Source organism: Equus asinus, chromosome 10 (genome assembly GCF_041296235.1).
Source record: "Equus asinus isolate D_3611 breed Donkey chromosome 10, EquAss-T2T_v2, whole genome shotgun sequence".
NCBI lineage: Eukaryota > Metazoa > Chordata > Mammalia > Perissodactyla > Equidae > Equus > Equus asinus.
In genome coordinates, this window is record NC_091799.1 from 107,835,712 (window position 1) to 107,863,242 (window position 27,531).

The 27,531-nt window shown below is 56.4% G+C and overlaps 1 protein-coding gene across 1 annotated transcript in view; it reads left to right on the forward strand.

Annotated features, from left to right (window-relative positions):
- Window positions 1–27,265, forward strand: part of LPCAT1 (lysophosphatidylcholine acyltransferase 1) — a 68,061-nt gene extending 40,796 nt beyond the window's left edge. Inside the window, exons 3-14 of the mRNA XM_044779512.2 lie at window positions 2,877–3,091; window positions 7,129–7,241; window positions 8,624–8,684; window positions 8,982–9,040; window positions 11,181–11,215; window positions 12,436–12,490; window positions 14,403–14,485; window positions 17,416–17,541; window positions 18,138–18,291; window positions 20,370–20,468; window positions 23,538–23,679; window positions 25,028–27,265. Of these exons, the coding sequence (XP_044635447.2) occupies window positions 2,877–3,091; window positions 7,129–7,241; window positions 8,624–8,684; window positions 8,982–9,040; window positions 11,181–11,215; window positions 12,436–12,490; window positions 14,403–14,485; window positions 17,416–17,541; window positions 18,138–18,291; window positions 20,370–20,468; window positions 23,538–23,679; window positions 25,028–25,212 (1,327 nt within the window). The 3' untranslated portion in view covers window positions 25,213–27,265. The remainder of the gene's footprint in view (window positions 1–2,876; window positions 3,092–7,128; window positions 7,242–8,623; window positions 8,685–8,981; window positions 9,041–11,180; window positions 11,216–12,435; window positions 12,491–14,402; window positions 14,486–17,415; window positions 17,542–18,137; window positions 18,292–20,369; window positions 20,469–23,537; window positions 23,680–25,027) is intronic.
- The last annotated feature ends 266 nt before the right edge of the window (window positions 27,266–27,531 follow it).

Genomic DNA, 27,531 nt, shown 5'->3' on the forward strand with positions numbered 1-27,531 from the left:
TCTGCCTGTGGCTTCCCGCTGTGGGCTCCGTGGTCCTAAGGAATGAGCTGTCCATCATGCACAGACCCCAGCTGCCACCCGGTGCACCTGCACACTGCAGGGCCTCCTGGTGGAGCACGCTCGTCATGGGCACGGATGTCCTCACCCCACGATTTCCCATGTTCTGTGCCCCCAGCGTGCCTCATGTTTCAACTGCACTTCCTAATGTTTTTTCCTTCTTTACACAATTTCTAAATACCTCTCATGTTGCTGTTACAAAAAGAAGGGTGACCCTGAGTGTCACCTCAAGACGCTCCACCCTCTTGGTCACACAGCCACTGGATGGGGTTGCATTCTGCTCCCAGAGGGTCCTGGAGCCCCTACTCCACGTCCCGCAGCCGCGCTGTCTGCCAGGTTCAGTGCCTTCCCACTGCTCTGGGGCATGGTCTGCAATTTCCTGGGCCCGTTTTGTTGTGGTTTTTTCCCCTTGTTTTTTGCCCAAGACTTCCTGGAATTTCGGGTTCTTTTCTCAGCAAGAGGATGTGCAAGAGGAACCTGGGCTCACTTTGTGTCTGAAATGTCTTTGCTCTCCCGACACAGTCGATGGATAGCTTGACTGTGCAGCAGCCTCCAGGCCCAGAGGTTCCACAGCCCACGTCGTCTGAGCTCTGCAAGTGCGAGTGCGTTGCCTGCCGACAGCCGCGACTTTGATGCTGGAGTAATTGTTCGTTCCTCTCTGGGAGGGCTGAGGGTCTTCTCTTTGTCCCTGGTAATTTGGAAAATTCTCCATAGAACTTTCTCAGGATGAGACCTCTTTTTAAATTCATTCTGCTCAGCAGCTTGACGTGGTGCTGAAGATCTGTGTCTATCCCAGGACACTGCCTTCTTCGAAGAGCGCATGGTTCTGTCCTTTCTTCTGTGTGTTCTGGGAGATTTCCTGCCCCTCCCTCCTAGCCTGTCCAGGGGCGTGGTCATTTCTGCAGTGCAATATTCGATTTCCAAGAGCATTTTCTTTTTCTTACTCTCTGCACCTTTTCAGAGCACCTGCTCTTCCCGACTCTGACCACACTGAAGCGGGGGATGTCCAGCCCCCCTGGTGCATGCACTGTGGGTCTCCTCACCTCGCAGTCTGCTTTCTCCCAGGGCTGGTTCTGCTCACACATCTCAGATCCTCAGGTGTCCTCCCCAGTGACGAGTGGAGGATGGTTCTCATGGACGTGGATCTGTCTTCAACTCACTTTCTCTAGGAAAGCTCTGGGGCCTCAGGCTGGCCGCCAGCTGCCTTTGCCTTGGGGTGAATGGTGTTGGGCCCCAACTTTGCACAGTGAGCAGGGCTTTGCTCTGACCGTGCGCCCATGCAGCCTTCCCAGTGGGTCGTTTGACTTAGGATGGCCTCTCTCCAAGGTCTTTAGGGAATTGTCAGGGTTGGTTTGTTCCCTCCTGGTACAGATCTGTTGAGTACTGTTTGGACTTTTGACCTGAGGGGAGGGTTGTGTCTCTAATAGAAAGGTCAAGATTATATCCTCATTTTTTACCATCTCTCCTCTTCCTCCTGCCTCTGAACCTGCCTTCCCGGGGCCAGCTCCTGTTCCCCGTGCAACCTCCCTCGCAGCCTCCTTTCTTCTTCCTTATGCATTAGTGGGCATCTATTGGCTTTTATTTTTGTACATGTTTTTATTGTGAAAAATAACATGCCTGCAGAAAAGCGCATGTAAAAATGTGCAGTTGAACAGATAATTAAAAAGCGTGTAGCTGTGTAACAACACCCAGCTCCAGAAATGGAGCATCAGAGTTTGGTCCCCGGCATCTTAGTGTGGACCTGGCAGTCCCTCTCTGCCGTCCAGACAGCGGTCTTTGCAAGGTGCTCCTTCAGGGCCTCCCTGCTCCTCCAGCCGCTGGCTGCTGCTCAGATCTGTCGGGACTCAGCTTCTAGAATTCTCTTGAGAGGGTTTTTAAATCCCTTGGGAAGTCAAGCTGGTCAGGTTTGAGGCTCCTGTGTTTCTAGGTGGTGATTTTACCCAGTGATTACCCACAAAACCCAGCAGCCGAGTGAGAGGGACGTGGCTCTTTGTACAGGTGCCTCCTTCTCCCCCGGGGGCTGGCGCGTGTGGCCATGCACCCCGTGTGGCTTCAGGGACGTGTTAAATCGTGATGCAGTGTGGAGCTGTCAGAGATTCCCATGAAAGGGCATGTGTAGGTTTAAATGCTTAAATTCCCTCACATTTTAAAAGAATAAATAGGAAACAAGTTCAGTTAATCTTGGCTGACTTACTTTATTTTTCCGATTTACTGCCCATCTAATTTCATCCAGAAGAGGCTCGTTTTCGTAACGTGACGTCTGACTTGGGAAACCTCAGGCACCTGGGGGAGGTGAGACGGGGGGGGGGGGGGACCTTTTGCACAGCTGTCTCTGCTCCTGAGCTCAGGTCTGGATTTCACTCTGGATTTCAGTATGGATTGTTGGTGTTTGACTTTTTATTTATTTTAAACGTATGTACTTAGAATGCTAATAAATCATTTCCTAGCATGAAGGTACCGGCGTCTTTAATTTTGCACGTGAGCCTTGTTCTATTATATTTGGGGTCCCGTGCTATCTTCATACTGCTGTGTAATGTGGCAGAGCCGGCCCCTTGGTTTTCTCGAGGAGACAAATGGACAGGCACCCACTGCACGTTGCAAGGGAAGGAAGAGAGCACGGCGTCCTTTTCCTTTCCCCGTCGCACATCTCTGTCACCCCTGTTGCAGGTGTGTCGGCTTGGGCTGCACGGAGGTCACAGAGCTTGGGCTGGGATCCCAGTGGCGGTGTCCATGCACTGGCAGTGCCCTCGTGAGGCGTGGAGAGTGCAGGCTGTGACCGCCAGCTCAGCTCCATTTGACCCCAGCGTCCTCTTTTGCAGGGTCGTGGACTTCCTGCTCAGGGCCATCTTGCGCACCATGTGGTTTGCTGGCGGCTTCCACCGGGTGATTGTGAAGGGGCGGCAGGCCCTGCCCACCGAGGCAGCCATCCTCACCCTGGCACCGCACTCGTCCTACTTCGATGCCATCCCCATCACCATGACGATGTCCTCCATCGTGATGAAGGCGGAGAGCAGAGACATCCCAATATGGGGAAGTAAGTGTCCACCCCAATCCCCTGGACTGAGTGAGCCCCACTGCTGGGAGTGAGTGAGCCCCCCAATCCCATGGGACTGAGTGAGACCCCCCCCTGCTGGGAGTGAGACCCCCCAATTCCATGGGACTGAGTGAGCCCCCACTGCTGGGAGTGAGTGAGCCCCCAACCCCATGGGGCTGAGTGATCCCCCACCGCAGGGATGGAGTGAGCCCCCTGTCCTACTAGGAGTGGGTGAGCCCCCAGCTGGCCAGTGCAGGTCTCGCCCACGTGAACTAGGCACCTGGCCGTGCGTCCCTGACTTTCCCTGTTGTAATTTCCTCCGTGATGTTAACTGTGGTGACCTCCATGTTTTGTTAGCACACAGTGCCCTCAAATATCATCACTGGCTCAAGTGCTTCTTCAAGTTCTGTTCAGCATCACACAGGATGCTGGCGGTCTGGGGCACTCAGTCACTCTGTCCCGGGGCGTTCGTTGCTGTTCCCCACACCCAGGTTTATGAATGTCTGACTCCCTAGGACGGATTGCAAGACTGGTATCTTACAACAGCAGAAATTTGCGCTCTCGCTGTTCCCGAGCCAGGTGTTGACATCAGGTGTGGCAGGGCTTCACCCTCCAAGGTTCTAGCGCAGGATTGTTCCTGATCTTTCCAGCTTCTGGTGGCTCCCGCGTCCCTGGGCTCGTGGCCACATCACTGCAGCCTCTGCCTCGGTCGTCACGCAGCCTCCTCCCTGTGTGTCTCTTCTTCTCCTCTGTGTGTCTCTAAGGACACTTGTTATAACCAGGGTGATCCCATCTCAAGATTTTAACTAACTTCATCTGCAAAGACCCTTTTCTCTAAATGTTGCCTTCACGGGTTCCAGGGTTAGGACATGGGCACATCTTTTTGGGGTCACCACTGAGGGCGCTGCACCGTTAGTGTCAGATAATCCTGTAAGGAATCCCGGGCAGTCTGCCCCATCCCCTCGCTTTAAGGATGAAAACGCCTTCCCACGCCCAGCCTGGCCAGCCCAGCCGAGCACAGTCCAGGCGCACTCCCGGGCCGGTTCTCAGTGGTTCTCAGCCCCATGGTTCTATCTCCAGCGATCACCACCTGGCCCCGCTCCTACTCCGGCAGCTCCGCCCTGGCCCCGTGTCTGCTGCTCACCTCCTCACCCACCAGCCTCTCCACCTTTCCAGCTGAACCATCTCGGATCACCCGTGCTTCATGCTGAGCACATCTGCGGCGGATTCTGGAGCAGGGCCGGTCCAGGCAGGAGGTGGGCGGGGCTGGGGTGAGAGCTACGGGGTGGAGGGTCCCCACTCCATCCGCCTTCTCTGAGTTTCCACCTGGCACCTGACAGTGTTCGCATACAGAGAACGTTGTGTATGTTTTATTCTGTCCTTCTGATAAGAGGAATGTTCTGAGAGAGGGTGTAAGGATCGTGCGCTGTTGGCGACGTGGATGCTGACCAATGTTTCCTTGGTTGCATGTGGACCACGTGGCGTCTGTCACAAAGTAACGCAGACCAGCAGCTTCTACACAACAGACGTTATTGCTCGCAGTTTGGAGGCTGAGTCTGAGCTCAGAGTGCCGGTGTGGTCGGGTTCTGGCAAGAACCCCCCTCCGCCCTCTTGCCGTGTCCTCACATGGTGGAGGAGAGAACGGTGGAGGTCTGGTCCCTGGGAGTGGTGTCACATCCTTCACAGACATAATGGTCTCATCCGAGGTGGTTTCAGTGACGTTGGTTAGAAAACAAAAGTGGAGAGAAGGCAGGCCCGTGGGGCAGGCAGGGGCGGCCCGCTCACCCAGCTTCCTGCAAAGGTTCGCAGAAGCTCAGGACGGCCGTGGCCATGGCGGCCCAGCAGCTGAGCTTGGATTTCCAAAGAAAGGACTTATACACCATGTGCCTGAATAGTCGGGTTAAACTCCAAGAGTTTCTGAAAGCCAGGCAGAGACCGTGACATTGGCAAGTTTGTGGCTTACTTTCATGCTTCTGGAGGTCTCCACAGACCCCTACTGTGAAGGAGCCTGGTCCCTGCTGAGGGCCCGGGGAGCCCTTTGGGGTTTTGCAGACATGATACTTGTTCTGGTGTTCTGTTTTCTGTGGTGTTCTGAAGTTTTAAGCTTCAGGCTGTGGCGTGTCACATTCTGGGGAAGTTCTGGGCTTGGGGAGGGTGGCATCTCACTGTGCTTCACGGACAAATTACACAGAACCCTCTGGAAACCTCGGCTTCCATCACAGCTCAAGTCACACCCGTCCGTCCACATCCCAAGTTCAGGGTGTCTGAAGCTCCTCAGCTGGAAGTGCTGGGGCTCCGAGGTCAGAGCTGGGCCCCAGGCCCCCACCTGCTGACCCTAGTCTCGGGGTCAGCAGGGAGGGTCACCAGCACATCCTCTGTGCCGGGGTCCTTCATACAGACTGTAGATTTCTCAGACCTTTTATGGATAATTGACAAGTGAGAGGAAAGGGATGATGACACACCATTTTATTACAAATTTTGATTATAATTCAGAAACAGCACATCCCAAACTATGCTCCCTATTTTCCTGGTTTTGAAGGTAAATATGCAGCTCACAGCCCATCTCTTCGGGCAGAGCAGAAGGGAGCTGAGAGGCCGTCAGGATCGCTGACGTCGCTGTCGCCTCGTCCTTCTAGGCAGCTCCCTCGTTCCTCCCTTTCCTGCCCGTTGTCCTTTTGAGCAGAGTCAGGAAGCACCGGAGAGGAAGGCTGGAACGGGTCCCAGAATGGTGGAAAAGCAAAACGTTTCAAGGCAAAGGAAGAAATCCTGCTGAGATCCACGTGCATCTTAGACCTTCGAGTCCCAGGGACCCAAGTGGATAGAAGTTTTTTAAAATAAATTTGCTCTTTGCTCTTCAGAACCCCTCCAAGAACTCATGAAATATTATTCCTCACAAGCAGTAAAAATGCTCAGAAAAGAAGCTCGAAGCTCATCTCGGGTCCTGCGGGGACTGACCTTGGGGCAGAGCAGGTGGTGCTGCAGACTTGCCCGACCCTCGGGGTGATGGGCTGTCAGGGCTCCGGCCACCATTTCCAAGAAAGGAAGTTCCTGCTGAGGGCAGTCTATTCTGAAGTGGATTCACACTTCTCCTTCTAAGGAGTCTCCCTTCTCTTCCACCTTTAAATCGTCCTGCGAGAGCACCACCGTCTGGTCGAGGGAGCCCTGAGCGTCCGTGCCTAACAGGAGGCCGTGCTGCCCAGTGGTTAGAGTCGGCGCTTATGAGTGTCCTGGGGCCACCATGGCAAAGTACCACAAATTGGGGGCTTGAAACAACAGAAGTGTGCTCTCTCACTGTTCCGGGGCCAGAAGTCCAGCATCAAGGTGTTGGCAGGGCCAGTTCTGAGGGAGAATCCACTCCATCCTCTCTCCAGCCTCTGGTGGCCCCCACAGTCCTTGGTGCCCCTTGGCTGAGGCCACAGCACCCATTCTCTCCCTCCATCACCACTGGCATCCTCTCCACCTGCATTTGCTCCCCCTTGTTTTGCAAGAACACCTGTCATTGGTTAGGGCCCAGACCAAAGCAGCACCAACTCGTCTTAACTTGATTATGTCTGCAAACGCCCTGTTCCCGAATGAGGTCACAGCCACAGGGCCCAGGGTCGGGACGTCAACCTGCCTTTGAGGGACACAGTTCAATCCACAGCAGGGGCTGGTGGGGTCCGAGCCATGTGCCCCAGGCCCTTCTGACCTGGGTCCTTTGACCCCTGCCCCCTCAGCTGTTAGCAGTGGTGACTGAAGGCTCTGCTCCATGGATGGGTCAGCCCCCCGTTCCCTTTCTCGGCTTTGTCATCCATGGACACCCTGTGTGGTTACTTTGGGTCTTGAAGGTTGTGGGGCTTTCCACTGACATCTAAGTTCCCCAGAAGCTTTAGTAATTTTCCTGATTCCCTCGTGGTCAGGCTTTGACTCACCACCCACCCTATGGCTCAGCTCTCGGGGCGACTCTAGGGGGCTCACCACCAGCCGGGCGCCGTGGGGCAGCCCCTGTTGGCCCCCACCCCCCGGTCCTGCCCACAGGAACGCCCCCTCTCTTTCAGCTCTGATGCAGCACATCCGGCCACTGTTGGTGTCGCGGTCGGACAAGGACTCCCGCAGGAAGACGGTGGAAGAGATCAAGAGGCGCGCCCAGTCGAACGGAAAGTGGCCGCAGGTAACTCGGTCCCCCCCTGCGTTTTGAGTGGATTTATTCCAAAAGATGCTAACTTAGAGATGGAGTTGGGGCAACAGAGGGTCCCGAGCTCACCTCCCTGGGGCTGGATTGTTTCGTTTCATTTTATCTTTGATGAGTTTGCAAGTCCAAGAATGTGCTGAGTATCAGGTACTTTTGGTTCTGGAGTCTTAAAATGAAAAGAAATAAGGAGAGGCTGGCCCGGTGGCTCAGTGGTTGAGTTCAGCGTGCTCCACTTCTGTGGCCTGGGTTCCTGGGTTTGTATTCCAGGCGTGGACCACTTGTCAGCCATGCTGTGGCAGCGACCACATATAAAGTGGAGGAAGACTGGCACAGATGTTAGCTCAGGCTGAGTCTTCCTCAGCCAAAAAAAAAAAAAAAAAAAGAAAGAAAGAAGGCAAAACAATTATTACATGCATCTCGAGTCATCTTTATTGAAAATGAATTTTTTGGAAGTTCTAGGTCAGAAAGAGCTGCTGACCTGCCCTCAGGGGTCAGCACAGTCTCGTGTCTGAATAGTGCATTAGTCTATGGGGTGTCTCCTTGCTTCTAAAAACCCTGGACTGGGCATGCTTGCACGTTTGTGGTTCCTGGGATGTGAGGAAGGCCTGGCCCAGGCTGTGAGGTGGGGGCCTCGCCCATGTTGGCCGTGGATGTGTTTGACCCACCCTGCATGTTTTTCTTTTCAACTGAGCTGACACTGAGAAGCTGGACATCCCACAGGACTCCCTGGGTTCTGGCAGCTCAGGAAACACTAGAATGTCTGGCCCACAGCACCCATGCCCTCAGGGTGCCCTGGTTGCCACCCCCACAGCCAGGGGCATCCCCCTCTCTGTTCAGCTAACCTGCATGGTCCTTAGGTGCCAGGGTTTGACCCACACTGGTGCAGTGCTGGTGGAGTTGAAAGCAACCACACGGGCTGTGTTTCCAACAATGGGGGAGGTTCAGGTCACACTTTCTGGCTGGAAGTCAGTGAACTCAGAGTAACTGGGGCCCTAGTGGGGAAGGCATTTCTCTGGCAGCCCTCACCAAGCCGCCCAGCCTGGGGCCCTCCGTCTGTGCCTTGTCCTGCCCCGTGCACAGTGCGTCCTGTGCACCGTGCCTGGTCCTCACGGCAGAGGGTGGGCACCAGCAATTGCCCGTTTACAAACCCGCTGTCTAGGAGGCATGCTGATTGCATCCTTGTGTTGCTTCCAGCTTTTAGGGAACCCACTGTTAGAGAGGGAGTCAGCAAACCTTCCATGGTGCGTCTTAACCCTTCCCCTGAGTATGGTTCAAGGGTCCACGTGACCTCAGAGCAGAGAGGATAGACTGACAGCTGCCATGTCCCTTTAATGCCAGCCTTTTCATTTTTCCATTTCAAGATAATGATTTTCCCCGAGGGCACGTGCACCAACAGGACTTGCCTGATTACCTTCAAGCCTGGTAGGTAGTTTTCTTAGTTATTTCTTTTTCTTCTCAAGAAATCAGGAGAGACCTGCACTCCCACCTGTGCCCTCGGCCTGCAGACGCTCCTGTCTGTCCCCTGCTGGGCAGGGCCACGACCTGGCATTTTCTGTGCATGTTCAAGGGCAGCACAGAGGTTGGGAAACCCTCCAGGCACTGAATGACGATTAGCCAGGAGGGCCTGGCAGAAAAGCCCGTTTTATTCTGAGGCTGGCATGAGGTGCGCAGGCAGAGGACCTGCTGCCTCGGAAATGAGTTGCGTCCTTTTCTCTGCAGGAGCCTTTATTCCGGGAGTCCCTGTCCAGCCGGTGGTTTTACGGTACCCAAACAAGCTGGTGAGTGTGTTTTCCTGGGGGCTCATGTTAAGGTGAATTACCTGGGAATGAGGAGTGTGGGGTGTTTTAATGTACTGTTTCTAATCGACGCCAGTATTCCAGAATAGTCCTTAGAATTCACCCACAAAGCCCCTCTTTCGTAGGTCGTGAACCTGCGGCCCTTCCTCACGTGGGATCCATCCACATTTTGGTGTGAGACCCCTCCCGCCCACATCCTCAGCAGCTCTCACGACCCCGTTCAGACTCCAGGAAATTTTTAAATTAGGAATATTTGAGTTCTGGAAGCCTGGAGGCAGCAGGAGAGAAAGGAATTAAGTGACTTTACGGTTGATGCGCCTTTCTAGTGCCCACTTCAGGTGCAGAGGTTTTGTTTGTTCTAAAAGAGCAAAATAAAAGAGGTCCTGGGTGATGTTGACAGACCCCTGGCTCAGAGGGGCTGGACAAGGCGTCAGCAGGTTCTGCCAGGTCCCGCTGTGGCCTCGGCCTCCGAGTCTGTGAGGCAACCATGGCTGGCCTTCCTCCCACGCGCCCTGAGGATGCCCTGCCCCCTCAGACACAGTCAGCCCACCTGCTCAGGGCGGGTGCCAGGCTCCCGTGTGCCTGCTGCACCTCACTTCTGCTGGAACCCCGTCCTGGTGGGCGTCCTTGCATGGTGGTAGATGAAGGACTCTTGCAGCTGAGAGAGGTCCACAGGGACCTGTGTCCCCTGGCCCTGCCTGGGTGCTGGGCGCACTGGACTATTTCTCGATGGAGGACACAGGAGGCAGATTCATTCATGACACTGAGCTTTCTCCCTGTTGCAGCGTCTTTATGACACAAAACAAGACACTGGCAGGTCATGACACGGTGGGGTCTGGAGTCGCTGGTCCAGATGGCAGAATTACGTGTGACATCTGTGAGCATGAGGGCTGCCAGGCCAGGCCTGCAGGGTCCAAGGTTTGCACGCTGGACTCTGTGCCTGCAGGTGTGGACAGGCCCAGCAGAGGCTCTCTGAGTGGCCAGTAAATAAGTGTCAGTCAGAACCAGTAGCCACGCAAACTCACAGATAACATTGCTCTTACGGTACGTGACTGAAACTCTGAGGAGTGGTGTTCGTTAGCCAGTTTCTAAGAATAAGAGAATCTGTCATCGGTGTGTAGAGCTCTAGATTTTCCAGTTTTTAAGTTGATTCCGTCAGCTTATCTTAAGCAGGGTGCCCCTACTGGGTTCTTAGATCCAGCTTAGTTGTCAGAGAAGCAGAACGTCTGCCTTGCGCTCGTGTTTCATCAGCTGCAGGGAGAACAGAGCCACGCAGGGGAGGGAGCTGTGGGGGGGGGGGGGGCGGGCTGAGGGAGGCCATGTGGCAGGTGGGTTTTTAGGAGCCCCTGAGCGGGGTGCAGGTGGGTGTCAGGACTGCAGAGGAGAGAAGCCCACGTGAGTGACCAGGGTCAGGGTAGAATCAGGGCTTGTGTCCCCACCTAGGTGGCTCATGCAGCTGCTGATGCTGAGGCTGGAGCGCGTCTGAGATCCCCCCATGGGTGGAGCCCTGGGCACACAGTGGGCGGAGAGGCAGCCCCGACAGTGGTTTGTTCTGCCCCTCCCGAGCCTGGGGCTGACCTGCTGGAATGTGTCTCTGACCAAGAGTCGAGCCGAGGACCTTTAGGGGTACAGGCGGGTGTGGAGTTGGAATGAGGCTGCCAACAGCACCATGTGGCTAGGTGACAGTGACGAGCAGGGCAGGTGTTACAGGCCCTGCTTGAGCACATCTGAGGGAGCCAACAGATAGAGCAGGTGCCCACATGGGGGACTGAAGTTGCCAGGGGCACCTGGAGGGGGGAGGGCAGAAAAATGGAACAGGGACGAGGTCTTAGGCAGACACTGGAGTTGGTAACCGTGGAGCTGTGGGAAGATGGATGAGCCTTCCTGGGGAATCTGGGTCCCCAGGGAGCACCCACCTTCTCCCTGCCCTAGAGGGAACTTGAGAGGAAGGGGAGGCTAGCGTCCGGGGTCAGAGGTGGGCTGGGATGGGGGCGAGGGCAAGAGCCTGGAGCGGGGCCAGGACAGGCAGGCACGGCTGTGGAGGGAAGAGCCTTTCGGCACACGTAGGGACTTGTGGCACCAGATGTCCAGTTGTGGCTCATTCTCTCCTTCTTGCCCCCAGGACACCATCACATGGACGTGGCAAGGCCCCGGAGCGTAAGTCAGACGCCGTGTTGTCTTGTTTGTCCTGTCCTCCTGGGAAAGCCCGGGGGCCGCTCAAGAGACCTGTGTACTCCAGTTCCTTTAGCAAGTGTGAAAACTCTGAACCCTGACCTGGGGCCCTTTGACAGCTGCTGGCCTCAGCCCATTGTGGAAACTCGATATACAAATCGGGCAGTCCTCACTCATGGATTCGGGACTTAATGTCTCCACCCAACGGGAAGGTACCCGCAAGAACTCCTCTCTTCCCACCCGTGTCTGTCAGCTCAGGGGTTCCAGCACGTCATTGACCTGGGGTCCCTGGTAGAGAAGGAGGCAGCTCCCGGGGCAACCTCCCCTTGCACAGCTACAAGGGGGGCATGGGGTTCCAGGCACACTGGGCCTGCAGGGCCAGCATTGAGCTGGTATTTGGAGGTGGGACAGAGTGGTGAGGCCAGGCAGAGCCCCCCCAGCACCCCCAGGCCTTGCCAGGGGGCTTGGAACAGGGCTCTGGGGAGGTGCCATGAGGGGCAGCACATCTGAGGAGAGGCGATAATATTCCCAAGGCTGGAGTGCAGAGGGTGGATGGCAAGAAGTGAGGTGGAAGCTGGGAGGAGGCCCAGGAAGGGCTCCTTCAGGGTCCTGTGGCCTGAGCTTGGAGCTGGCAGTGATGAGGCAGAAACAAATGGGTGCATACAAAGAGAATTAAGAGGGAGACTATCCATCTGGGGGAGTGAGTGAGGGCCCAAGAACAGGGGACCCAAATGGCTCCCCGTTTCCGACTCCTGCAAATAGAAGGATGGCAATGCTGGTTCTGAGGTCAGGAACTCCAGGAGCCAGGCTTGGGGATGGTATAACTTAGGGCCTGTCCAGTGAGTGCTCCCAGGGGACAGCCAGGGTGGGGACAGGTGTCAGGTAAATGAGGTTTCCTGAGCTGGAGGACAGACTTGGGAAATGGTAGCTTGCAGGGCAGACCAAAGCTACAGGCGTGGGTGTCTTTAATGAGAACAGTGAAGACTACTATTTAATAAAATTAGCCTTGTCAGTCATCACTGTGTTTTAAGGTTCGGATTTAGGCTGAGGAAGGCTAAGTGTCTGCTCCTGAAGGAGAATTAACTGCCTGCTGGTGCCCTGTGCAAGGAAAGGGGTCTGGAGACTTGGCTCCAGAAGTGGAAGTGATTTAACTAAAAGGAAGTGAGAATCTTTTAACCAATGCTGTAAATCTGTTGGTTTTTAAGGTTGAAAATCCTGTGGCTCACGCTGTGTCAGTTTCACAATCAAGTGGAAATTGAGGTTTGTATAGATATAGTGTCACAGAGTTACATTGGGGTCTACATAGATACAATGTTATACAGTGTTGTATTAAGATCTGTGTAGATGACATTTTATGCAGTGTTGTATTGGGACCTGTATAAATACAATGTTATATTGTCAGTGTAGATACAATGTTATACAGTGTTGCAGGTACAGACAATGTTGTGTTTTCTATATAGATACAATGTTATATTAAGGCTTGTACAGACATAGTGTTACACAATGTTATGTTGGGGGTCTAAATAGATACAATGGTATACAAGGTCACATTGATGTCTGTACAGATACAATGTTATATGTTGTCTGTCTTGCTTTGAACTCTCCATTTCTCAGGGCTCCTTAGAGGTGCTTCCGCTGGTTTTTGCATCAATGGCTTTGTGTCTCTTGCATGATTTTGAATCCATTCAGATAGGATTTTTTTTAAAGTCAACAAGGAAGCTAAACCCCTCATTCTTTTATTATGATTAGCATAGCTTAAGGGCATATAGAATTGGCACATATACAATGAATTGGTTTTTGGGCTTTTATTTTTACCTGATTCTAATACTGCTAAATTTGTCATGCTGTTATCCTCTGTTTAATACTTGGTTAGAGCTGTAGGCTGCCTCCCAGTTTTCAGCCCATTTATGTCTCTAAAGTCCCAACACCCATCCTCTCAGCTAAATCAAATACAGTCACATTTGTGCAGCCTGTAAATTTTATCTGAGTGGATGAAGAATAGAGTTTATTTTCTTCAAAAGGGAATTAATGTGCTACTCCCGCACCTGAAAATTAAAGATGAGTCATGGGCAACTTAAATTATTTAATGAAACAATTAGCTACCCTCTGATAAATTTTACAGAGTAACACTGAATTTACAAATGAGCCCAGCTTTCAGCCAGGATTTTCACTTCGGTAGAATATAAGCCACTTAATTACAAAGAACTGAGCTGAAAGAGCCCTGGCCTGGGCCGAGGGTGGCAGGCCCACCACTTAGGATGTTTCACGTGGCTCGTCTGCAGGTAGCCAGGAAGCCCCAGGGGAGTGAGGCTCTCAAGAGGACATGCCGGTGCTGCCCAGGCCTCCCAGTGTGAACGGCTCCATTTCAGACCTGGTTTCTAACTCTAAGAGTTGAGAAGAAACCGTATGGCTTTGTGAAGTCACTCTAAATGTCTTTACTCATGTTACTCCTACAAGATACCAAAGCTAATGTGAGAAACTGTTGCAATTAACATAGTTTTTAAAAATGTAGCAGTAAGTGACAGATTAGAATTATACGATGAGAATTGATAGGGTTTCAGGATGTTCCTGTATTCCCAAATACCCATTTTAAAGAAAAAGGGCTGGGTGATGGTCTTCTCTGCACAGTGAGGTTGGCACCCAAGTGTGGGACTTAGTCACTTAAAAAGCTGTGTAAGCATTGCCCACGCAAAGATGTGTGTTCATGGGTCACCGTATTGTAATCTCAAAATGCAGTAGATGTCAATAAGCTAAAAAGTCTATCTTTCAAGTAGAAAAAATTGGTTGTGCTTTCTACAACACAAAGCTGAGACCTTTAGAAATGGAAGCTCACAGGTAGTTCTTTGCATCTAAACATTAAGCCCCTGTGTGAAGTTGGAAATACAGTGCACAGGAAAGCAACACCTTCTGTCTCGGTGGAGCAGGCCCTGCTGGTGAGGAATGCTGGGTTGTGAGTTTTCACACAGGTGTGTGTATGTGTGCATGTATGTGGGTGCAGTGCATGCATTTTGTGTGTGTGCGTGTGCCTGTGACAACTTCAAAGACAATTCTAATAGAAAGTGCTTCGACAGATCTTAATTTTGTCAGACTCAGGGTTGTTACCTGCGGTGGCCTTGGTAAGGTAGGTGTCTTGTGATGCTCATGGAAGTAACGCATCCTTCTCTGTGCTCAGTTCCTCCCCGTGTACAGCCCTTCAGAGGCGGAGAAGAAGGACCCTGTGCTGTACGCCAGCAACGTGCGGCGCGTCATGGCAGCGTGAGTGAGCACCCTCCTTCCTCTGTGGCTGGGATGCCTAGGGCCTGGACTTCCCTAAGTATTGCTCAGGACTCTTGCTTGCCAGGTGACATTTCTGCTTGCTCAACAATGGGAAGGTGTTTCATTGCCACTTAGTTTTACAAAGTTCGGACGTGACCATAGTCATCAGTCACCTGAGTGCCATGTCCGTGTGCGCCCAATGGAGACAGGCAGTGGAGCCGTGGGCAAGAGCGCCGGCCCCAGGCAGACGAGGGGATTGGGTTGGCGTGTCCTGGAGCTTGATTTTGTCCTCTCCCCATATAGTGTTTATTAATGTTCTTGTTCCATCTTACCGAGTTAAGTATGGTATTTGCACACTCACTCTGGTGTATGACTTGTGCTGCGTACTCAGTGAGCGTGTGCACTTGGCAACAGTCTTACTTCCCACTTGCACACAATTCCGGTTGCCTCAGCGAGCAGTAGTGTCAGCCCACACCCCACCCCTCTGCCCGCCTTCCTCCCTCCGGGTCCCATCCTCTCCCCTCTTCTCCTGCTTACAGGCTGCAGGGGCTGCCTCTGAGTTTGGCCACTGTGGTGCCGGGAGGGGGTCTCAGGGCTCAGCGGCTCTGGGATTGAGTGTCCCCGTGGGGGCGTCTGCGTGGCTGCAGAGGGGTTCTGATGGTGCTGTTGCTGACCTGGTGTGACTGAGGCTCCTGAAATGAGCTCCGTCTGGACACGTGTCATGACCCCACTTCACTGGGTTCTATGGGACCATGTTGAGCAAAATCATGCATTCACCTCAACGCTAGTGAGCTAAACTCAGCCCGGTTCAGGCTGTCCACACGCTCCTCAGAAAGTTAGGCACTAGGAACAGTCCATGGACACTCCCCTCTCCTCTTGGGCACCCACCCTCTGGACTTCCATCTCCCTCTTCTCAGAATCACGCCTGGGGACCGTATGGAGCTGCCAGTGCTCAGGATGCACTTCATCCTCTCAACCTTTGGGAAGTCTGGGTGCTCAGTGACACCCTTGTCCAAACTCTTGATAAAGAAATAATATCCACAGAATTGCAGGCTTCACAGGTTAGGTGTAATTTTTTTTAGTATGCATTCAAATAAATTAACTTTTTTTTTTTTTGGTGAGGAAGATTGTCCCTGGGCGCACATCTGTGCCAGTCTTCCTCTATTTTGTGCGTGGGATGCTGTCGCAGCATGGCTGACGAGTGGTATGTAGGTCCGTGCCTTGGATCTGAACCCAGGAACCCCGGACCGCGAACTAGATTGCACAAACTTAACCACTACGCCACCAGGCCAGCCCCAAATAAATTAACTATTAAAATTTTTAAAAATGTGTGTCCTAAAGAGACTTTCGTGATGTCAGATACTCCCCGCATTGGTGGAGGAGGAGCACCATATATTTGATGGAGAAGGGCAGCTGTTCATCAGGCGCCCCCTTGCCTCAGCAGCCGCAGTGGGATTCTGGAAGCCTGGAGGTGGGCGGTTACCTCCCTGACCCCTAGTCCCCCTAAGTGCCTGGGAGGGGCCAGGACCCCTGGGAGCTTTGCAGGCAGTCCCTGAGCTGGCCTTGTCCCACCTCTCCATGGACCAGTCTGAGACGCTGCTGGTGCACTGCTGACTTCTCTCCCCACATGTTTATCCCCAAGTTTTCTGAGGGGGATTCTGAAAGCCAAGAAAGACGTCTGCAAGTGCCTGTTTCCTTGTTACGCGGTTGCACCCAGTGTTGCTGTGGCAACAGGGAACTGCTGTGGAAGTGACTGACAGCCCAGGCAGTTCCGGAGGCTGGGGGCGGGTTCCATTTCTCTCCTTGGTAAATCTCCTGCCATGAATGTGTGTTCTGTAACAGTCAGGACGGGGCTATTTTTTATGGCATATGACGCAGCTGTGTAGAGGAGCGCCCAGCTGGGGCTGGGGCTTCGGGGCCCGCATCTCCCCTCCTGCCTCCAGATTTCCTGGCCAGTCCGTCCTGTCCTGCAGGCCCCGCAGATGCCCATTCCTGAGGGGCAGACTTCCTTTTGTCACTGGCAGGTGGGCACAGCTCAGGGAACCATGCCTGCCCTCCTCCAGTTAGGAGGGGGAGAGGCTGTGAGCCTTTAACCCAGCGGGCATTGAAGGTGGGTTCACCCTGCTGTCCTCGGCCTGTTCCTCCCGTTGTCCCGGGCACTTTTCCCTCGCCCGACATGTTCTCTCGAAACACTGGAAACCCCTTTGCTATGAGGACAGAAGTCTGAAGGGGTGACTCTCGGCTGCATGATGAGCCCTGAGATCTGGAGTCTGGAAGGCTTCACCTGTTCCTCAGGTCTCTTCACGTATTTGGATGTTTTAGTCCAGTTTTTAAAGGTTTTAGACATTGGCTTCATTCTGCTGCCACTGGCCTGTTCTGCTTCCCCAGGCTCTTTCTCTGGCCGAGCGCTATGGCCGCACCGGGGCCTTCCGTGGCGAGCTGCTCACTTCTCCAGCCGCCCAGCACACGTCAGCGGAGTGACGTCGTTTCTCCAGAAACAACTTCTTTCCCTGACTTTCACTTCCACCTTTGACACCACCTGTGCTCAGATCAGTTTCTCCTTTTAATATTTAGCTGAAGTCAGTTTTACAGGGGCTCCAAAACTAAACACTGACACCTCAGGACAGCGTCATTTACCTGAGACAGAGGATGTCTCAGACCCCACGCGGGAGGGATCCCTTTAACACATGTGTTCTCGTGGACAGATGGCCACGTGGTGCGCACCCCACTGGGCTCCCAGAGCAGGACGCTGGACTTGCAGGAGCACAGATTTCTGCCATTGTCGCTGACTCGGGCGAGACCCCCGGGAAGGGCCTGTACAGGGGCCTGTGTTGTTCAACGGCCTTCGCCGGCTCCTGCTGCACCCCAGTGGCCCTCTGTTGTCCCGAGGGATTGGGCTGATGGCGTGCGCCCTCCTCCCTCTCTTGCAGGGCCCTGGGCGTCCCCGTAACCGACTACACATATGAGGACTGCCAGCTGGCCCTGGCGGAAGGACAGCTTCGTCTCCCCGCCGATACCTGCCTTCTGGAATTCGCCAGGCTGGTGAGGGGCCTGGGGTGAGTTCTCTGGTTTTTCTTACGAGCCTTGTGACGGGTGTGAGGCTGTGGGTGCCAGTGACAAAGGTGACAGACACCGAAGCGCGGTTTGTTGACAACATGGGGAGTCCTGAGGTGCGCAGCTGAGACGCATCTTGCAGATGGAGGAGCTCCGGCCCTCTCAGGTGTCCGCCCTGCACCTGTTGGCGAGTGGGCCGGAGGTGGCGGGCGCCGAGGGCCGCCTGCAGAGGGTCACAGTGCTCATCCTCAGCGTGCTGGGGTTTCCAAATGCCAGTGTCAGTCCACACGGAGCTATCCTAGAAGCCTCATGCTTGGCGCCACCTGTCTCTCTGGATGCCCCGGGAGGACCCCCCGGCCCTCAGACTGACCTGCTCGAGGGTGGGGTTCCACACGTGCAGGGGCGTAAATGGTGGCAAAGATACTTAGACAAACACACCGTGCACGTCCCAAGAATGAGAGCACCTCTTCCTGACAGTGAACTGGTTGCTTGTTCGATGAGCGAGTTTAGTATTTCGTTGGGTCTTCAGACAGGAACACCCTCCTGTTGTTCGCATCCCGTCATCGTGTGGAAGAACCGTTCCTCTTTTTTTGTTTAGCCTAAAACCAGAAAAACTCGAGCAGGATCTGGATAGATACGCAGAAAGTGCGAAGACAAGGCGAGGAGAGAAGATCCGTCTGGCGGAGTTCGCGGCCTTCCTTCAGGTCCCGGCCTCGGCCGCAGTGGAAGACTTGTTCTCCCTGTTTGACGAGGTAGGGCTGTCGCCCCCGAGGGCGCTGGGGGGAAACCTCCGACTTGTCCAGGGTTACGTGGTTTTCACTAGAACGTAGGTGGAGAAGCAGAGTGGCCCTCACTGCCCGGCCCGCCCGGCCCCGTCGCTCGGGGCATTTTCTCCCACGCCTTCAAGTGCACGTACAACTCGACATTGAGGTTAAGCTTTGCTGATGAATGTGCCTGGCGCTTGGGGTGTTTGTAAAGCGAATTGCTCGAAGGCCCACTGATCCCACACTGCGATGCTGGCCTGGCCCGTGGCCCCTTCCACAGCGACCTCCGCGACCCCACTCAGCCAGGCCTCGCTCAGCCATCAGCCTGGAGGCCCTCCGCGGCCTCTGTCTGTGTGGGGGGTTTCTCCCTGGTGTAGTACCCACCCCCTCTTCCCTCCACCCCTGTGATGAGGTCAGACGTCTGGCTGCACGAGGAGTCCACCTTCACGTCACCACAGCCCTGGAAATGCAGGGTGGCCTTACGGGGCCCCGGGAGGGTGGGAGGCAGAGCACGGGGCAGGGCGGGTGCCCCTGTTGGCCAGAAAGCCCTGACACTGCTCCCTCCTGGGGGTTTGTGTCGCAACGTGGACGCCTGTGCGGGGGGCCGGCAGGAGCCAGTCACACCGCAGGGCTTGTTGAGGGCGCTCTCAGCCACGAACATGTGTGTTCTGTGTGCACCACATCCTGTGTTTCGTGTGGACAGCATAGCGTGTTCCATGTGAACAACACAGTGTGTTCCGTGTGACAACGCTGAGTGTTCTGTGTAACAACATAACGTGTTCTGTGGGACAATATAGCGTGTTCGGTGTGGCAGTGAGGAGCAGCCTGTCTGGCCTGTGTCAGAACTGGGAGGATGGAGTGAGTCACGCGGGCACTGACATTGTGCGTGACGAGCTGTGAGCGAACCCTCGCTGAGCACTGGCACCTCGCCACCATGTGCGGGCTGGTTGTCATTTTCTGCTGGTTCGAGGGCACAGTGGTTTTCTGTGGGAGGAACTTCTCTGCTTCACGGAGGACCTCTGACCCCAGAGCAGAACGGGCAGGCCTGGGGCCTCATGGGACACGCCCTCTGTGGCACCCGCGCTCCTGCCTGAGACCACTGCCCATGCCCACACCTCGAGCATGGGGTCTGGGGCAGCTGTGGGGAGGCTGGCATTTACCCTCAGGAGACACCGGGTGCCTCCCCCACCCCAGCCCCATAACCTGTGGCCTGTGGTTGACACGGAGCTAGACAACTGACCAGAATCTTCTCTCTGACCAGGGGGCCTCCCTCTGCCGAGGTCCTCCCCACCTCCTCCTCTCTGACCAGGGGTCCTCCCTCGCCCCAGGTCCTCCCCACCTCCTCCTCTCTGACCAGAGGTCCTCCCTCTGCCGAGGTCCTCCCCACCTCCTCCTCTCTGACCAGAGGTCCTCCCTCTGCCGAGGTCCTCCCCACCTCCTCCTCTCTGACCAGGGGTCCTGCCTCTCCCCAGGTCCCCCTCACCTCCTCTACCAGGAGTCCTCCCTCTGCCCCTGTGACCTCGCCCTCCCCCTCCACCCCACTGGCCCGCCCCTGTCAGTACAGCTGCCTGCTCATTCAGAGCCACTGCCTGTCCCAGGCTGACCACCTGCCCCACTGAGAACCCTCACATGGTGCACGCTGGGTCTGCAGCTAGCCTGGTGCTGGGGGTTCTGCACGCACAGCCTGGACTCACCTTACTCTGCTTGCTGGTTGTTGACTGCTAGCAGGCGAGGTTCCTGGAGCCCTGATAGGAGCATTGCAGTTTGCTGCTCTGTCTTAGCAAAGCCTTGGCCGGTGGTGGCTGTGACCTCACCTGCACTTTCTCAAGAAACCTCCGGGGCAGGTCATCCCCATGGAGGTTAATTATAACAGCCTCAGAGGCGCACGTGGTGCAGTTACCTTGGAGAAACCCGTTGCTTGTCAGTGTTCTTCCAGAGTGCTCTTCACGTCGGCGGGCCGTATCGAGTCCGGGCGGAGCTCAGCTGCAGCTCCCGGCGGAGTGGAGCCCCGTGCTCCACTCTCGGGGCTGGGCTGTCCTCTGAGATGTCTCTGTTCTCTTGGGCAGAGCGGAGGTGGCAAGATGGACCTGCGGGAGTACGTGGTCGCCTTGTCTGTCGTCTGCCGGCCATCCCAGACCCTGGACACCATGCAGCTGGCGTTCAAGGCAGGTGTAGAGCGGGCGTAGGCTGGCTTGTGGGATAGCGCGACCCGGCTGCCACCAGACCCGGCCGGGCCAGTCCCCTGTCGTGCCGTAAACTCCCCCTGCCAGGATCAGTCCCCCTTGTCGTGCCGGTAAACGCCCTCTGCCTCACGGTACTTTCACTTTGGTTCCTATCGTAAGAAGGGCGTGGGGTAGGGTCTGGCTCTGTCCTGGGCCGCCTGAGCAGGGCTGCCGACCCTGTGCTTATCGGCGCTCCCAGCATGGCCTCCGCATCAGCCTCCTGACCTGGGACAGCCGGACTTACAGCGTTGCCCAAAGCTGGGCCGTCCACCACGGGTGCAGAGAGTCTGGGGAAGGCCCATGATGGGGTCCCAGCCCACCTGCAGATTCACCTGGCTGTACTCAGGGCTGGCCTCACCAGGACACTGTCACTGAGGATGGAGCTGGACAGGCTTTGCCCACCTAGAGATGATTTTGTCAGAGTCTCAGAGAGGGTGTGTCTCACAGGTGCAACTCACATTAGCCAGACTCATGAGAACCTGATGTAGAAGTCAGGAGGCCACTAGTCTGACTGCTTGGAGAACCCCCTTCTTGCTTCTGACCCCAGCAGACCCTCTCCACAGCAACACCGGGGAATCCTCCCAGTGCAGGGTGGCGTCTGTGGTCATGCTGGGGGATTCACAGGTGATGGTGATACCTGACCCCCCTGTCTAGGAAAGCCTGGCCCCTTCCTCCAGGCCTGGGCAGGCCGTCTCGTGGGCTCCTTCCCCACACACTGTTCCTGTGGGCCCCCACAGGCAGCTTCTCTGAGGACACGCTGTCCAAGCTGGGACAGAACGACCAGGGGGGAGGCGCTCGGCTTGCTTCTCAGCGTGAACAGCCGAGCCCGGAGCAGGACGTGCTCTGGTGGCCCTGCCGAGACTCTCACCCAAGGGGCAGACATAACGGGTGCAGGAGGAGGGGCCGCCAGAGGGAGGTTGGCCCCCACCTGTGCCCACCTTGCCGTAGCGCCTGCTGGATATAGGGCACGTGGCCCACTCGTCTCGGGCAGCCCTCCCTCTCGGGGGCGCACACAGGGGTTACAGCTCCGCGGCCTGCAGGGACCACACCATCTCTCCACAGGTGCCCTGGTGAAGTGGGCGGCCGGCACCCTGCACCCCCAGTGCTGCGTGTGCTGCCTCGAGCTGACGTCCCAACCTCAGGTTTGAGGTCTCCAGGTGACTGGCCTCGCTCTCACCTGGCAGGGCACGTCCCTGGTGTTCCTGCCACAGCCCTGAGGCACCTCCCCGAGCCCACGGGGCATGGCTAGGGCGCAGCCGCTCAGCAGGCAGCCCAGACCCAGTGGGTGGCAGATATGCCACGCTTCCTTGTCCGCAGCCGGACCTCGTCCTGGCTGATGGTCTGGCACAGACTGTGTTTACAGTGGCACAGACACACGAGGACACGCACAGGCCACTGCACCCCCTGAGGGCGCTCGCGCACGTCCTTGCTGGTCCTCTCGAGTCCCTTGTTTCTGCTTTCTTTACCATTGTTACGATTCCATCAAACCTCAAGATGTGGTCGTGGCACAACTCTTGGCGGCTCCAACGGGGAGAACGGACTCGCAGGTCTCCGCCCGCCCCGTCGTGAGCCCGGCCTCCGGGCAGGTTCTCACGCAGCCTTGGAAATAGTTTTCTGAATGTAGAAACACATGGTCCTGTCCGTTGTCAGTGTCACGGCTTCCAACTCTGAAGCCAGGTGCTCACGCCTGTCGGCTGCCGGGTGGGAGGTGCCCGCGGGCATGAGCGGGAGGTGGGGAGGCCGGCTGGGGTTTGGCTCAGCCTGACTGTGAGGCTTCCCCGGCGCCAAGGGGATTAGTCTGCAGATGCTGGAGTCAGCGAGTCTGGAGGTAGGAGGGAGACGAGACCAAGAGGAGACTCAGAAGTGTCGGCGACGGGCGCTGGCTGCAGCCAGGCATGCGGGGGAGGGAGGGCAGGGGGACAGACACCTGGAGGGAACGGCCCAGGCAGCCCCCCAACACGGGAAACCAAACAGAGGCCATCAGAGAGAGGATGTGGTCCAGTGGGTCACCACCTCCCGAAGGTCAAGCAGGGTGGCAGTACATTCGTCCCACTGACAAAGGCCTGTGAGCGCCCACGTGTGCTGGGTGAGGCCAGGGCAGGCAGCGGCCCTGAGCGGGCAGGTGAGCATCCCACATGGAGCCCCTCCGGGTGGAGGCAGGGTGAACATTGGGAACAGTTTTGGGGTCGGGGGCAGGTCTGGGGTCCGGGTCACAGAGTCTGCGTGAAGCAGGAGCTGCGGAGTTGGGGGGAGCCCACAGATGGGCCGGCTGGAGCTCAGGGGCCCCCCGCTCTCCTGCAGCCCCGTCTGCACATCCACGAGGCCGCAGGCTGTAAGGGGTTGTGTGCCCGCCTCGCCTGTGGGCAGCCGCGCTGTGGCTGGACCAGCCCCTGTGGGTCGTCCTCTGCAGGACACCAGGGAGATTTGACGAGACGAGGTTTGTCACTCGCAGTCCTGGGGGGACACAGACTCCTGGGCCACACAGCGAGGTCACGGGAGAGACGGCGCATGGGGTTCTGCCTTTGTTGGGTCAAGGGCGGGGGCCCAGGGTTTCATCTCACTTTGTTGGTGAATTTAAAATGTAAGAGTGGGAATGGGGGTGCAGGAAGGGAGAGGGGGCCGCTCAGACCTTTCTGAGGGGGCTTTGTGGGTGGGCTGCCTGGTCCTTTATCCGGGGATCTTGCTAGTGGCCGTGTTGTACCGCGGGCGGAGTGTCCATTCCACGTGGACGCCTGGGTAGTCAGAGGCTTTGAGTCAGGCGCTGACAGAACGATGTGTGTGCCCCTCTTTCCTGGTGAATTTGAAACAGAAGAGCAGGCTTTAGAGCTCCCATGACCCGTGAGCTCCCCCTAAGGATGGTTTGGCGCCAGTGGCGGCAGCTCTGAGCCGTGGGATCAGGGCCCGCTGGAGAGCCGGAGTCGCCAAGGAGGAGCCGGCCACCCTGGGCGTGGGGGCTGGCGGGGGCGAGGACAGAGGGCTGGCTGCAGGGTGACGTGGGCCTCTGGTCTGCAGATGTACGGGTCTGAGGAGGACGGCAGCATAGACGAAGACGCCCTGTCCAGCATCCTCAAGACCGCCTTAGGGGTGGCCGAGCTGACCGTGACCGACCTTTTCCGGGCGATCGACCAGGAGGAGAAGGAGAAGATCACGTTTGGTAAGTGGGCCCGGCTGTGCACGGGGGTGTCCCCAGGAGATGGGCGGCAGCCACAAGTGGAGTCCCTGCCCACAGGGCTCACCAGGCCGCCCTGCCCTCGTGGGGCACAGACAGACGTTCTGGGGAGGAGGGTTCCTCCCGGAGCCTGGTGGGGGTGAGTGGGAGCCTCAGGTCTCATTTCTGCACAATTCCTAGAAGCGGATCCCAAGCCTGGCTGTGGAGCTCAGGGCCCCACGAGAGATGCTGTCCTTGGGGCTGCAGGCGGCCTGTGCGAGGCCGGGCTGGAACGGGTGGCCCACAAGCGTCCACGGTCAGGGTCCTTGTGGAGGAGCAGACCTGACCCCATCAGGACTGGCCTCTGCAGGGGTCTCCTCTCCCAGGGATGTTCTGGCTTCGTCACCTGTAGCCACACAAGGCAGGTGGCCGAGATCCCCAGGGACTCAGACCTGAACCCTGGCTGCGGGCAAAGGAGGAGGGGCTGGGGCAGTGGGACCCCAGGAGGCGGCCCCCTCGCCCGCCAGCAGGCACGCACATTTCAGAACCAACACGTGTCCTCGCTAAAAACAGAGCCGACGTTTGCTCAGGAAAGGTCACTGCTCACGTCTTGCTTGAACGTGTTTTTAAAATTGCGCCCAAATGTCAGACACGGGTGTGTGTGTTGGAACAGCTGTGTGCGTGTGTCTGCCTCGGAAGCCAGCAGTGCGCCTGCTGCCTTGGGCTTGTGGCTAACCCGCTGCAGACCTTCTCTCTCCTGATTCCTCCTGGCGGAGCTCAGCGTGTCTCCCACGGCCACCGGAGTCCACAGTCTCTGTGCCCAGGCCCTGAGTGTCACCAAGCTCTGGGGCCCTGAGCGCTCTCCACCCCAAGGCCACCGGTGACGCACAGGCACAAAGCCAGTCAGGCCCCACAACCAGCTCGGAGGTGGCGCCCATGCGTGCCTCGTCTCCCCTGAGCATGGCCGTGTCCATCACTAGTGTCTCAGAGAGTCTCAGGTCACTGCCTGGGCGCTTCGTCCAGCCCCTAAAGCAGCTCCTTTGATGAACGGCACCTCCCCCCCTCACGTGCCGAGTACCCGGATCAGACCCGTGAGTTCAAAATCCCACTGTTTCTTTCCATTTCCCCAAAGCGGGAATTCCTGAAGTGCGCAGCAGCCGCCCCTCTGTCTGCACAGCGATTCCGTGCACAGCAGAGCTGAAGTGCAGGTGCCCCCTGCCCTCCAACAGCATCCGCAGAGTCCAGTCCCCCCGGAGCGGGTGAGGCGACACCCACACGGTCCGGGGAAAGAGCCCACGAATTCCAGACGGGGCCCCCGATGTCCCAGTAACCAAAGGTGCCTTTGTCTTTCCAGCTGACTTCAACAGGCTGGCAGAGACATCCCCCAACTTTGCAGAGGAGTACCTGTACCCCAGCCAGACGCGCCCTGACAGCCCCGGCCAGCCCCCGCCAGCTCCAGCCCCCAACGGCTTCTGCGTTGACTTCAGCCCTAAAAGCTCGGACGCTGGGGAGAAGCCTTTTCATAAGAAACTGGACTAGGACGGAAGGTTCTGGAGAGACAAGGCCTCTCCCGTCCCAATGCCGGTGCCACCCCACCACCACGTGGCGCCAGTCCCGTCTGCCATGCCAGCCCTGGGTTCTGCTCTCCCACAGACGCCACGTTCACGTCCTCAGGCCCGAGTCCTGGGAGACCCAGGCGTGGTTCTGACCCTGTTTCTTTGTGAAGAGCCTGGCATGTGGGAGGGCCCCACTGCAGAGCCATGGAGGGGACTCGCGCATGGCCTGCCCTGCCCGCCTCGGCCGGCTCCACGCGCCCTCCTTTCCGGGGCAGGCGGGTGGGCAGGGGGCACGGTGTGGCTTGTTCTCCCTGGGCCCCCAGTTCTCAGTGTCCCTCACGGTTCTCCCTCTGTCCTCCTGGGTCAGCCCTCCGTCTCCGCGTGCACAGCAGACGGGTCCCGGGCATGTGATTCCGGCACAGAACCACCACCCACCGCGTGGCGTCCGCGCACAGAGCCGCCCCTGGTTTTTAAAGTTTCTATATTTGTGGGAGCTCACAAGCATTTTATAAACTTCATTTAGATACTTCAGGAAACATTCAGCATTTTTTTAAAAAACAAAAGAGATTGTTTTTCTACACTTCATTTTCGTTTGAGGGTCAGAGGACATCTGTTTATGGGCCTGACTTTGAGAGAAGCTGTCCGGGCTTCGACTCCCTTCTCTGCAGCCCCTGAGCTGGGTCCACGCTGGCATCTGGGCCCCATGGCGCTGGCCGGCCACCCTCTCCCTGCCCGTCCTCCTAAAGCCCCTGTTTATACACGTGACCCTCTGGGTGTTGGTTTCTGTGTCACTGATCTGCTTCGCTGTGCGTGGACTCGATCGACGCGGGGTGCTGGGGAGCGGCTGAGGCAGGGTGCAGACGGCCCGCCTGCTTCTTGGTGGTGGATGTGGCTTGGCTTGGCACGGCAGAACCTGGTGGGAGGCAGACCATCGTCCCCTTTGCTTGGGTCCCGGGTAAGATTGGGCGCAGCGGACGCCCCCATGCGTCTGGCTGACGTGCCTCTGAAGACAGAGGAGCCGTGTGGAAGGGAACGGCGTGGGGAGCACAGGAGCACACTGAGGGTGTCTAGTGACAGCCTCGTGCCACGGTGACAGGGGTGGCATCGACTCCATGAGATGTCTGTCTGCAAGCGTGGGGTCGGGTCCCCTCTCTGAGCCTGAGGTGCTCCAGGCACACGGAAGGTGACACTCGTCACCTGATTCATGCCTCGTGACATCGCTGGCACGTGTCTTTAAAGCACAGTCATTGCCACAGACTCTGGTTTGTTCCTGAAACAGCCTCTAGGTCTGTTTGGGGAAAAGACTTATTTTGAGTTTCTAAGACGAATTGGATTTTATATTTAGGGCGTCTCAGTAGAAAGCAACCCCCAGGGCTAGAAGTGTAGGGGAAAAGTCTGCTGGCTCCCCGAGATGCACGACACCCACTTCTGCCCCTGGACCTTAGAAACGAGGTGTTGGCTTCCACAGCACGGTCCCTCCGCCTCCTCTCAGCGTGCACCTGCCAGCCAGGCACCAGGCGGGACGGGGCGCTGGGTCGATTCCGGGGCCCTCGGCTCCTCGGACACAAAGGCATCCAGTGCAGCCCTGGTAGCTAGAAGTAACTGATTTTATAATCGTAGATGCATAAAGAGTCATTTTTGAAAGAGAAAAACCTGCAAATGACCAATGAAGGGGGTGAACAAACTAAGATATTCCGGGGGAGCAGCCGACTGGCCTCCGTCCTTCATGTCTGCGGATGAAGAGCTTTTTGAATGAAAAGCTGCTGCATTTTCAGGAAAAAGTCTCTGAGAAGCAGACTGGGAATGGATGTTTGTCCCTCCTGATTCTTTCCCCTTCCTCAGCAGCGCAGCGTCCGTGGGCCGTCAGAGCTGTGAGTATGTAGTTTGAGTTAAATCCCTTTCTGTGAGATGAGGACAGACGGGCAGCTGCGGCCGGCCCCCCTGCAGGGTCCCACTGGGCACGAGGTCAAGGGTGGGCACGTGGCGGGGAGCCGGGATGTCAATGGAATGAATAAAATGTACACTTGAGGATGCATTTTATGTGTGTGGTTTTTTCTTATAAAAACAACAACAGACACGTCCTAGGCTGTGACAGCAGAACCAGTCCAGGTGAGCTTTCTAGTGCTTTTCTATCATGTTTGCAGCACACAACAGCTGAAATTTTATAGAAGACCCTTTCTTCACAGCAAGGAAAGGTCTGGACTGTTTGATGTCCTATCGACAGCGGCGGGCGTCCTGCAGAACTCTGACTCGCGCGGCCACCTGCCTCCCTGGGAGTTGATTTCTGTAGTTTCTCTGATTT